This window comes from Thalassophryne amazonica, chromosome 7 (assembly GCF_902500255.1).
Source record: "Thalassophryne amazonica chromosome 7, fThaAma1.1, whole genome shotgun sequence".
In the NCBI taxonomy this organism is placed as follows: Eukaryota; Metazoa; Chordata; class Actinopteri; order Batrachoidiformes; family Batrachoididae; genus Thalassophryne; species Thalassophryne amazonica.
In genome coordinates, this window is record NC_047109.1 from 55271177 (window position 1) to 55284450 (window position 13274).

At 42.0% G+C, this 13274-nt stretch overlaps 1 protein-coding gene across 1 annotated transcript in view; it reads right to left on the bottom strand.

Moving 5' to 3' along the window:
• Positions 1–9891: 9891 nt before the first annotated feature.
• The window catches only part of LOC117513962 (C-type lectin domain family 4 member A-like), a 31060-nt gene continuing 27677 nt past the window's right edge, over positions 9892–13274 (bottom strand). Inside the window, exon 7 of the mRNA XM_034174225.1 lies at positions 9892–10063. Coding sequence (XP_034030116.1) covers positions 9916–10063 — 148 coding nt within the window. The 3' untranslated portion in view covers positions 9892–9915. The remainder of the gene's footprint in view (positions 10064–13274) is intronic.

The window sequence follows — 13274 nt, forward strand, 5'->3', positions numbered from 1 at the left end:
GCACACACAAACTGTGTTGCTTGTTTCATAACATTGTCAAAGTCTGCTGTCAGATCTCCCAACAAACTGAAGCTATTGTCTGCCTGAACAGATTTGAGCATCGTGCCCTTTCCAATACCATGAAACATGGCTACTTGGTCACAACCAGTCAGGGCATGTGCTGGCAAGATATTGAGAACCTTGTCACCAAGTTGATGTGATGTGGCTTGGATGTCTATGAAGACTTTGTTTCTGTGAGTGGAGACCAGCTGCATAGCTGTTTGAATTGACTGTTGATGGTAGTGGTAAAGTAGCATGACATAAACATCTGTGTCATCTGCGCAGATCTGAACTACTTTTCCTTCTTCAGCAGCTGCATACATAGCCTGTTGTACCACAGTTGTGTTTGCTTCTTCATGGGTTGTCTTCAGATCTCTTTGTGGAATAGCTACTCTCCCAGGAGAAATTTGAGTTGGTGTGTCGTCTTGTCCAGTTACGATCAGCTTGTTGTTACAGTCGTCTGGGACTTTGGTAGAAGTGACCAAGGTCTCAACAGTTATCTTGATGAGTCGTCTCTTGTTCTCAGAGACACCAAGAACTCGAATCTGCTGAGGGAGAGGGCATGTGGATGACAGCTGGAAGACCTTGAAGCTATCTGCACCCCTTGCTTCACGAGTAGAGCTTTTGGTGCTGTTATTAATGTACCTATCAAAAACAAGGTAGACATCACCAAACTTCAGTTTCTGTTGAACACAGTTCATGAACGAACAGACATAATCAGCCACAATGGGTTGTCTTGTTGGAGAAGAGCTTGGCCATGGAACAACCCACAGAAATGCGGATCCATCTAGGATGAAGCAGTTGCTGCTGGAAGAACATCCACCTTGGTCTTGTTCTTCAGGATGGACTTGGTTTGACAGATGCACATCTTCCCTGTAATAAAAAAGTTCATTGTTTCATTCATTTTTTTTATTTAGAAATAAAGAAACTAATAATATTATTTTTAAAGATATTAGACATAAACTATGTAGGAAGTGTTTTGTACCTGAGTCATCAAACATAGCAGTAGGCACTTGGGCCAGCTCCTATGAAAGCACATCCCTGAAGTCCACGTTTCTTGAGCTGACTTGAAATCCAATGACTGGAGAATATCAGTTGCGTGTCATACACCACTGACTGACCAACCTGAACGCCCTTTCATGCTGCTGTCATTGTCTTCACTTTCTTCTCAATGCTTCTCCAGAATCCTTGCAGTAGAGATTCCTCAAATTCTAGGATCTGACTTGCTCCAGTAACTACAGTCTCATCCACAGTCACTGCTGATGGAGCCAGTGTGCCATCCAGAATGTTGACTAGCTGCTCTGGGTGTGTTTCTGGTTGTAGAGGATGGATGCAGTTGTTTAGTTTTTTTTCTGAGCACATCTCGATCTTTCTTGTCATGCTCAATATGAGCTGGAGTCTCCTCTTTGTGCCTGGATTGACATCTGTCGTCATCTGTTTCCCCTCTGAGCTCAGCAATGCTCTGCATCAGTTGACTGCACGTGTTGACTGAGTGCCCATATTTTGAGGGTCTCCTCACTGAATGCAACACCAACAATTCCCGCACGTCCATGGCCATACCTTGATAAAGGTTCTCTCAATGAAGTTGCCTGACCATATGCTGTTCCAAAGACTTCGTTGGTGTCTCATGACACGATCACCTTTCAAGAAATGTGAGAGGACATTGCCTGGCATGTTCTCAGCTGTACTGAGGTACACTAGAGTAGACCTAGAGTAGTTGTGTCTTCCTGCAGCAAAGAGGTATGGCAGCATGGCACAGACACAATGCACATGTAACAGGAAGTCACCTTCACATTCTGCCTGAACAAAGTTCATCATGATGAATACAGGCTTCACCAAGCACTCGAGCCACAGTCTGCAAGATCTACTCTGAACTGCCTTGTTTTCGAGGTTGCTCATCAGCTCATCAAATCTAGGGACATCCTTAACCACTTGTTCCAGAATTACCTCTGTGATCATGTGCAATGCACGAATACACATAGGAAACTTCTTTCCTGTGAGCATCTTTGCTACTCCTCCAAACCCTGATGCTAAGATGTCGGAGAGACCTGTTTCAGCCATCAGAGTTCCCACTGCACCTACAAAGTTCATCAATAGGTGCATACCACCAAGCCTCATCACAAAACTGGGAGCGAACATTTCTGATAGAGCCCACTGGATCTCAACTGCATATCGATGTAACTGTTGGTCAAGTGTGAATATTGTAAAAGGCTGACCTGTGGCTTCAGACAATTGCTTTACTTTCAGAATGGATATAAGCATTGAGTCGTACTCTGCAGGAGGCATGTCTATCTGCAGTGGCGGTCCTAGAGTGATTTACTCCCCGGGCGAAACCCCCTGCGTGCCCCCCCCGCGCACACTAACATGGCCACCACCTCCGCCCCACCACCCATGAAAACACTAAGTTCGTCCAGAACACCCACAATCCCACAAATTAACTCACAACAGCTATTTTCAAGAACAAATTTCTGGTTTTAATGACTACTGCAATAACAAACACAAAGAAATTGGCACAGTCTAATGTGTCATCATCCATGGACTTATCTGCAATGATCATCTCAAAAGTTTGCAGGAGGGCATCATAATTGTTTGCCACAGTGCTCACTATCCGTGATGTGAAATTCCATCGAGTAGGAGCATTTTTGGGCAACCTTGAGCAGCCTGCAGACTCAAGAAAAGACATCCTCTTTGTGGATTTTGAGAAAAATGTGGCAAACCCAGAGAGTGATGCAAAAAATATTCTGCAGTCCTATAAGCATTTAGCCCCCTGAGACAGAACCAGGTTCAGTCTGTGTGCATAGTAATGCACAAACATTGCACTGGGGGCTATTGCTTTAACTTTGGCCTGCAAACCATTGAGAGCTGAAGCCATGACAGCAGCCATGGCTTCTTCGTAAGGAAGACTATCAGATGACTTCGCCAAAATCCGGTCCACAACATTCAATCAATCAATCAATTTTTTTTATATAGCGCCAAATCACAACAAACAGTTGCCCCAAGGCGCTTTATATTGTAAGGCAAGGCCATACAATAATTATGTAAAACCCCAACGGTCAAAACGACCCCCTGTGAGCAAGCACTTGGCTACAGTGGGAAGGAAAAACTCCCTTTTAACAGGAAGAAACCTCCAGCAGAACCAGGCTCAGGGAGGGGCAGTCTTCTGCTGGGACTGGTTGGGGCTGAGGGAGAGAACCAGGAAAAAGACATGCTGTGGAGGGGAGCAGAGATCGATCACTAATGATTAAATGCAGAGTGGTGCATACAGAGCAAAAAGAGAAAGAAACAATGCATCATGGGAACCGCCCAGCAGTCTACGTCTATAGCAGCATAACTAAGGGATGGTTCAGGGTCACCTGATCCAGCCCTAACTATAAGCTTTAGCAAAAAGGAAAGTTTTAAACCTAATCTTAAAAGTAGAGAGGGTGTCTGTCTCCCTGATCTGAATTGGGAGCTGGTTCCACAGGAGAGGAGCCTGAAAGCTGAAGGCTCTGCCTCCCATTCTACTCTTACAAACCCTAGGAACTACAAGTAAGCCTGCAGTCTGAGAGCGAAGCGCTCTATTGGGGTGATATGGTACTACGAGGTCCCTAAGATAAGATGGGACCTGATTATTCAAAACCTTATAAGTAAGAAGAAGAATTTTAAATTCTATTCTAGAATTAACAGGAAGCCAATGAAGAGAGGCCAATATGGGTGAGATATGCTCTCTCCTTCTAGTCCCCGTCAGTACTCTAGCTGCAGCATTTTGAATTAACTGAAGGCTTTTTAGGGAACTTTTAGGACAACCTGATAATAATGAATTACAATAGTCCAGCCTAGAGGAAATAAATGCATGAATTAGTTTTTCAGCATCACTCTGAGACAAGACCTTTCTGATTTTAGAGATATTGCGTAAATGCAAAAAAGCAGTCCTACATATTTGTTTAATATGCGCTTTGAATGACATATCCTGATCAAAAATGACTCCAAGATTTCTCACAGTATTACTAGAGGTCAGGGTAATGCCATCCAGAGTAAGGATCTGGTTAGACACCATGTTTCTAAGATTTGTGGGGCCAAGTACAATAACTTCAGTTTTATCTGAGTTTAAAAGCAGGAAATTAGAGGTCATCCATGTCTTTATGTCTGTAAGACAATCCTGCAGTTTAGCTAATTGGTGTGTGTCCTCTGGCTTCATGGATAGATAAAGCTGGGTATCATCTGCATAACAATGAAAATTTAAGCAATACCGTCTAATAATACTGCCTAAGGGAAGCATGTATAAAGTGAATAAAATTGGTCCTAGCACAGAACCTTGTGGAACTCCATAATTAACTTTAGTCTGTGAAGAAGATTCCCCATTTACATGAACAAATTGTAATCTATTAGACAAATATGATTCAAACCACCGCAGCGCAGTGCCTTTAATACCTATGGCATGCTCTAATCTCTGTAATAAAATTTTATGGTCAACAGTATCAAAGCAGCACTGAGGTCTAACAGAACAAGCACAGAGATGAGACCACTGTCCGAGGCCATAAGAAGATCATTTGTAACCTTCACTAATGCTGTTTCTGTACTATGATGAATTCTAAAACCTGACTGAAACTCTTCAAATAGACCATTCCTCTGCAGATGATCAATTAACTGTTTTACAACTACCCTTTCAAGAATTTTTGAGAGAAAAGGAAGGTTGGAGATTGGCCTATAATTAGCTAAGATAGCTGGGTCAAGTGATGGCTTTTTTAAGTAATGGTTTAATTACTGCCACCTTAAAAGCCTGTGGTACATAGCCAACTAACAAAGATAGACTGATCATATTTAAGATCGAAGCATTAAATAATGGTAGGGCTTCCTTGAGCAGCCTGGTAGGAATGGGGTCTAATAAACATGTTGATGGTTTGGATGAAGTAACTAATGAAAATAACTCAGACAGAACAATCGGAGAGAAAGAGTCTAACCAAATACCGGCATCACTGAAAGCAACCAAAGATAACGATACGTCTTTGGGATGGTTATGAGTAATTTTTTCTCTAATAGTTAAAATTTTGTTAGCAAAGAAAGTCATGAAGTCATTACTAGTTAAAGTTAATGGAATACTCAGCTCAATAGAGCTCTGACTCTTTGTCAGCCTGGCTACAGTGCTGAAAAGAAACCTGGGGTTGTTCTTATTTTCTTCAATTAGTGATGAGTAGAAAGATGTCCTAGCTTTACGGAGGGCTTTTTTTTTATAGAGCAACAGACTCTTTTTCCAGGCTAAGTGAAGATCTTCTAAATTAGTGAGACGCCATTTCCTCTCCAACTTACGGGTTATCTGCTTTAAGCTACGAGTTTGTGAGTTATACCACGGAGTCAGGCACTTCTGATTTAAAGCTCTCTTTTTCAGAGGAGCTACAGCATCCAAAGTTGTCTTCAATGAGGATGTAAAACTACTGACGAGATACTCTATCTCACTTACAGAGTTTAGGTAGCTACTCTGCACTGTGTTGGTATATGGCATTAGAGAACATAAAGAAGGAATCATATCCTTAAACCTAGTTACAGCGCTTTCTGAAAGACTTCTAGTGTAATGAAACTTATTCCCCACTGCTGGGTAGTCCATCAGAGTAAATGTAAATGTTATTAAGAAATGATCAGACAGAAGGGAGTTTTCACGGAATACTGTTAAGTCTTCTATTTCCATACCATAAGTCAGAACAAGATCTAAGATATGATTAAAGTGGTGGGTGGACTCATTTACTTTTTGAGCAAAGCCAATAGGGTCTAATAATAGATTAAATGCAATGTTGAGGCTGTCATTCTCAGCATCTGTGTGGATGTTAAAATTGCCCACTATAATTATCTTATCTGAGCTAAGCACTAAGTCAGACAAAGGTCTGAAAATTCACAGAGAAACTCACAGTAATGACCAGGTGGACGATAGATAATAACAAATAAAACTGGTTTTTGGGACTTCCAATTTGGATGGACAAGACTAAGAGTCAAGCTTTCAAATGAATTAAAGCTCTGTCTGGGTTTTTGATTAATTAATAAGCTGGAATGGAAGATTGCTGCTAATCCTCCGCCCCGGCCCGTGCTACGAGCATTCTGACAGTTAGTGTGACTCGGGGGTGTTGACTCATTTAAACTAACATATTCATCCTGCTGTAACCAGGTTTCTGTAAGGCAGAATAAATCAATATGTTGATCAATTATTATATCATTTACCAACAGGGACTTAGAAGAGAGAGACCTAATGTTTAATAGACCACATTTAACTGTTTTAGTCTGTGGTGCAGTTGAAGGTGCTATATTATTTTTTCTTTTTGAATTTTTATGCTTAAATAGATTTTTGCTGGTTATTGGTAGTCTGGGAGCAGGCACCGTCTCTACGGGGATGGGGTAATGAGGGGATGGCAGGGGGAGAGAAGCTGCAGAGAGGTGCGTAAGACTACAACTCTGCTTCCTGGTCCCAACCCTGGATAGTCACGGTTTGGAGGATTTAAGAAAATTGGCCAGATTTCTAGAAATGAGAGCTGCTCCATCCAAAGTGGGATGGATGCCGTCTCTCCTAACAAGACCAGGTTTTCCCCAGAAGCTTTGCCAATTATCTATGAAGCCCACCTCATTTTTTGGACACCACTCAGACAGCCAGCAATTCAAGGAGAACATGCGGCTAAACATGTCACTCCCGGTCTGATTGGGGAGGGGCCCAGAGAAAACTACAGAGTCCGACATTGTTTTTGCAAAGTTACACACCGATTTAATGTTAATTCAAATTGTCTGCCATTATGTGCAGCTTGCTAGCTCGCTAGCTGGGACTGGCGCGAGGCTAGTGTGAAGTTTGTCCGCCTGTGAGTGCTTTGTGACGGTGGAGGAGCTCAGCAGCACCCGCTGCTCGGTAGGGACAGAAACTGCGATAGAAGTCAGAAAGAGTGATAGAAGTCAGTCTCCAAACACAAGCAGCTACAAAAAAAAAAACAAAACACCAGAAATAGAAGCTCGATTTGTCGCTAGTCGTTTTTAACAAAGAAAATGCCGCTAAGAGGATTAGGAAAGTCTCCGGTTCAACTCAGAAAAGAATGAAAATTAAAAAATGCTCCCACGGATGTTTACACCAAAAGATCGCTGATTCGCTCATTTTGCTGTCAATCAAAAAGGGATTCAGCCTCAGACAGATCATCCAATCATCATGCAGCAGCTGAGTGTCCGGGCCAGCGTCCGATGGGCGGGACAAAGCCCAGCATTTATCCAATGACTCATCTCGTTTCACTGCATGCTTTGTGTCGCTATTGAACTCTGTTGACGCTCAGCGTCCACACTGTTTAAAGCACTGTGAAGCTGCGGTAATGAGTGAGGGGAAAGCCGCGTTGTTACCAGTGATAAGAAGCCGATTCTGAACAAAAGTTGAGCGCGTTGTAACCACGAACCCCCCCCTCAGGACAACCCCCCCCCCCCGTTTTTTTTTTTTTTACCTTTTTTTTTTTTCCCTGCATGGTCGTGCTGCCCCCCCCCCCCCCCGCGATGCCGCCCCGGGCGGCTGCCCGGTCGGTCCGCCTCTAGGACCACCCCTGTCTATCTGTGGTAGATATATGGCCTTTGTTTGAGGTTGAAATGACTGACCTTCCTCTCTTGTTTTTCTGGTGTTGTAGCCATTGTATTCTGGTACATCTTCATGTTGAATATCTTGGAGGAACTCAAGATCCTTCTCTCTAGCTCTACTCAGTGATAATGCTGTGTGAGCAAGTTTTGCAAGTGTAGGAACTTGAACCTTCATGCTGTTTCCTGGCAGTAGGGGTTTCTTGACACCTGTGTAACAAGTGACCAATGCCTTATATGGAATTTGCTTTGATAATTCTGACTTTGAAAACCTTGGGATGTTCACTTCATCATGACACTCAGAGTTCCCTTCAACTTGTGTAAGCAGCAGGGCCATGGCGTGTGTTTGCAGTTTGCCATTTTGTGAGGAAATTTCCTGATCAAAGTTATCCCTAACAGATTGAACAAGTCCATGAGAAGCATTCTGCTGACCTGCTAGATCCATCGCCTTGTATGTCACTGTAGCCACTGGCTTCTTGAATCGTAGCAGTTCATCATAGGAACATGTTACTCCAAAGTCAAAAAGTGCTTTGTTCCTTGGAGTCTCATAGTAGAACTGCTAAAGCTATTTGCAGAGGAGTAGCCAAGTTCCGAGTGACTGCAGTGACCATGTTCCCAATCAAGAGAGCCAGAAGTGACTGATGGTTAAGCTTCTTGCTTACAGCTGACAGCAAGTTGGAAAGAGTGTCACTCTGAAACTGGGAGCAACTTTCAATGATTAGTTGACACTGATATTGTTCCCTGTCCTTAGGAATATTCTTGAGTTCATATGCAATCTTCTTTGCCACATTTCTGACGGCTTCATCTGTGTCATCTACCTCGTCAGTGCAGCAGTTTCACTGTTGTAGACTTGAAGGCAAGGATTGTGGCCATATCGGGAGATGAGAGTGATATCAGATCTCTACCAAAGTGATCTAACAGCTTCTGTGTGAGTTGTCTGTGAGACAACACACTACCTTTCTCACTGTAGTCTGTATGGATGTCAACTGAATTGAAGATGGTGCATTGGTTGTCCTTGTACTTCTCGACAACTGCTTGGAATGGATAATCCTCCGGTTCACTCTGTTCTCCTGTAGCCGCCTGTGCATACTTTACAGATCTTGGAGCCATGAAGGTGGCCTTGCAATCCACATGATATCTAATGTCAGCTGCATGAAGGTCTGAAGGTATTTTGAGTACTTTGAGGTACAACACTCTGAGTCTGACATTTTCACTATCACTCCTCGTGTCACAAATCTTCAGGATTTCTTCTTTGAGGCTCTTCTTTCCATCAATTTCACCTTGTCTACATATGTTTTACTTTTAGTCATGCTCATGCTCCCAAGAACCATTTTACTGAAAAACATCTGAAGGCCCTAAAGGACATGGTTAGATGGTGAGGAGCTCCCAGGCATGTGAGAGGCAAATAAAGAAAAATGCTTAAAAAGGCGAGGGTCTAGGGGGAGCGGAGCTCCCCCCCCCAGAAGCTGAAAGGTTTTAGCCATGCTAATGCTCCCCTGAAGCATTTAGTCAAAAAAAGTCTGAAGGACCTAAATGACATGGTGAGATGCTGAAGAGCTTCGCTCGTACATGTCCGTGACATATACATATTAAAGCCACACAGATTGATATTATGGTAACACTGGATCACAAAGAGATAATTCATATGAATTGGTGTCAAATGTGTAAAGCTCTCGTTGCACTTTTGGAGTTTCCATTCCCATTAGATTGTGTGCACTAAAAAAAAGACTCATTGGATGAACTCAATTCAATTATGTGAAGGATTTCCATCTAATAAATATGTGTGAATTCTACTCAAAAAAGCACATTCATGCAAGATAATTTAATTTAGTTGGGATTACATATGGAAATCCAATCCAATGAAAAGTTTTTTGAGTGTGTCAAACTTATACAACCCATTTAAAATGGTCCCTACCTTAGATATTTATCAAATGTCAGAAGTGTCAACCTCCAACTAAAACACAAATGTCACAATAAATTTTCCAACATAGAGATTTTTACTTTTTCATTGGATTTTTTTTTCTCACCATACACAGTCATCCTGTTTTTGTTTTGACTCATGTTTGCTTAATGAACATCACCTGTTCTGTTCATCTTGTACTTCACATGTTGTCTTTATTGCCTCGCAGTGACAGAGAAATAGTTCGGTCTCAGATGAATCAAATTCCATTTTTGTTGCACATCACATTTTTCATCAGCTCTTCACCGCAAGTAAAAGCACCGCAAAACAGTTACGACCTTTTCTAATCAGAAATTCATACTGTCAAATAATGGTGTTTTTCACTGAAGTTAAATATCCTATGATGATGTCACTGTATTTTAATCTGATTTGACCAGGGCTTTTCTTTCACAGATCCATCGGTTCTTCATGGAACAGCCCTTCTTTTGCCAGGTTGCCAGAGGATCTGCGCTTGCCACAGCTAGTCCACAAGTATATCTGCTGCTACCTTGTTGTGGTGCCCAGTATCTATTGAAGAAAAACATGAACTTGTTACAGAACAATAAATACTGTTGATCGGCTTGTTGTTGAACGTGTGTGTTTTGTCTTTGTGTAGAAGGGAGGTCATGTTTTCTTCTCTTGTCACTATTAAAACATCAAGTAAACCCATATCGCCATCACCTTACATCTGAAGTGGGAGATGATGGTGGTGGTCAAAGATCAACACCGTTTTATATCCCGCATGTCTCATGTCTACAATCTGTGTTTTTCACCTATTTGAAGTAACATGATCATAATTCATTGTTTCATTAAATGTTAATAATCAGAGCATTGCAGGTGAGCTGTATGGTTGTGAAACTTTGACCCAAACAATTGACCTGAAATGCAACAACTGAATGTCTAATATCTGGGCCTTTCCAGAGGATCCTTGTGTATCACTGGAATGACTTTGTGTTAAACAAATTGTTACTCATTAAGACTCAGGATGGTCGGGATGGACCCGTCGCGTGCCTGGGTGGTTGTAATCCAAGACCTGAGGTAGTTCGAGAGTATTTTGGATGTGATGCACCAGGGCATGCTCCCTGGCCTGACCTTACCTGCTCAAAGTGTTAAACAAGGGCACCTCCAATACAAGGGTTGGCCAGGGGGCCCATGGTTGCCATACTTAAATTACTGTCCTCCTCTTAATTGAGGCCTGCCCAATGGCAAAAACATGTAATCACATCCCTTGTGATGCGAAGCAAGGCGAGGGTGTTGCTCTTATTTATAAATCTAGGTTTAGCTTATTAGCTGTTGGGGGTCACAAATATAACTCGTTTGAACATCTGATTCTACGCTCTGCCCCCGATGCTACGTATTGCCAAGGTCAGAAGAATAAAAATTAACCGTATTATTTTGTCACTTTATATACAGTAGTTTCCCTGGCCCATATTCTGAATTCTTAGATTAATTTGGTATGTTCATCTCTAACTTGTCAACTAGTTCAGATAACATTCTGATTATTGGTGACTTTAACATTCATATAAATAAGTCTTCTGATCCCCTCTGCAAATCATTTATTGAAATTATGGATGCATTAAGATTTCAGCAATGCATTCAGGACTCGATGCACATTAGTGGAAATACCCTGGATTTAGTTCTCGCATGTGGTATTGCTGTCACGAATATTGACATCACGCCTCTTGCATCAGTGGTCTCTGATCAATCACTTATTAAGTTTACAGTTTCGCTGCCATGTTAAGTGGAACAACAACCTTATTTGTCACTACAATGATGCATCAACTCCTCAACTATGACTGAACTCAAAGCTAGACTGCCTGATATCTTAGCTTCACGTTTGGAAAATGCCCAATCAGTAGACAGTCTTGTGGATAGTTTAAATTCAGCGCTCAAAACTACACTCAACACGATTCCGCCACCTTTATTGAAACCACGCCCACCCCAAAACAGTCACCTTGGTTCAGTGATTACTTGCATGACCTTAAGCATAAGGCTAGAGGTCTAGAACAGAAATGGTGTAGTTCAAAATTAGAAGTATTCCACCTTGTATGGTGTGATGCTATCTTAGACTATAAGCATGCACTACTGGCTACATAGTGGCCTATTACTCTGATTTGATCAACAAAAACAAGCATAACTCAAAGTTCCTGTTTGATACGGTGGCAACACTTATTCATGGACAACCACCTGTAAGTCGCTCTCCTTTTACAGCACAAGATTTCTTGGAGTACTTCGAGAAGAAAATAGAAGACATTAGGTTAAACATATCCCAGCATGCATGCCTTAACCCAGCCACGACACCCTGCTATTGAGGTGGGTGCCATCACTGAGGTATGACCAAGATTTGCAGAATTTGATAGTATCTCACTAGGCGTGCTGATGAAACTCATAAAGTCTACAAAACCTGCACAACCTGCTTATTTGATCCTATACCAACAAAACTGTTTAAGGACCTGTGGCCCACTCTTGGGCCGACTGTGCTGGAAATGATTAATCTCTCATTAACTTCTGGATCTGTTCCTAAATGTTTCAAATCTGCAGTGATTAAACCATTACTGATCCGAGTGTATTGAAAAACTATAGGCCAATATCAAATCGATCATTTTGCGCTACAATTCTGGAAAAAGTGGTTTCACGGCAGCTCGTGGACCACCTTACTGAGAATAAACCTTTTGAGCCACTGCACTCTGCTTTTAGAAAAACTCATTCCACAGAAGTATCGCTCACTAAAGTGGTGAATGATCTTCTGCTTGCAATGGATTCAGACACCACTACGGTTTTGGTGCTGTTAGATGTCAGTGCTGCGTTTGATACTGTGGATCATCATATTCTACATGAAAGGCTGGAGAATCATTTTTGGATTACTGGGAGTGCCCTTGCATGGTTGATGTCATAATTGACCCTTCGTTCTCACTGTGTTTTGTATAATAACACTACCTCTAACCTTAGTGACATGAAATTTGGGGTTCCACAGGGGTCCGTCTTAGGTCCCCTGCTTTTCTCCCTTTATATAGAACCCCTTGGGCACATATTGCGGCATTTTGGAATTACCTTTCACTGCTATGCTGATGATACTCAGTTACACATGCCGATAACTGCTGGTAATCTCATCCACATAAAATCCTTAGAAGATTGCCTTGCTCTGATAAGACTGAAATGATGGTTCTTGGTCCAGTGAGACATCGGCATCAATTTGACCAGCTAACGCTTAACCTAGGGTTGTGTATCGTACATCACACTGACAAAATGAGGAACCTTGGCGTAATTTTTGATCCTGCGTTGTCCTTTGACCTCCACATTAGAGATATTATGAGGACTGCTTTCTTCCACCTGCAAAATATAGCAATAATTCATCCCATTCTGTCCATGGCTGATGCTGAGACTCTGATTCATGTGTTTATGTCTTGTAGATTGGACTACTGCACTGTTTCATTTTCTGGTTTACCGCAGTCCAGCATTAGGGGTCTCCAATTGGTTCAAAATGGTGCTGCCAGACCTTTGACAAGAAGCAGAATGTTTGATCACATTACACCCATTTTGGCATTTCTTCACTGGCTTCCTGTCCCTGTGAAATCAGATTTTAAGGTTCTGCTACTAGTCTATAAAATTGTTCACGGACTGGCACCTCCCTATTTAGCTGATTAAATTTAGCTGACAGTTCATCACTACATCTACAAGTGGAAGTTAAAACTCTACCATGCAAAGCGAAAGCTATACATCAACAACATGCAGAAATGCC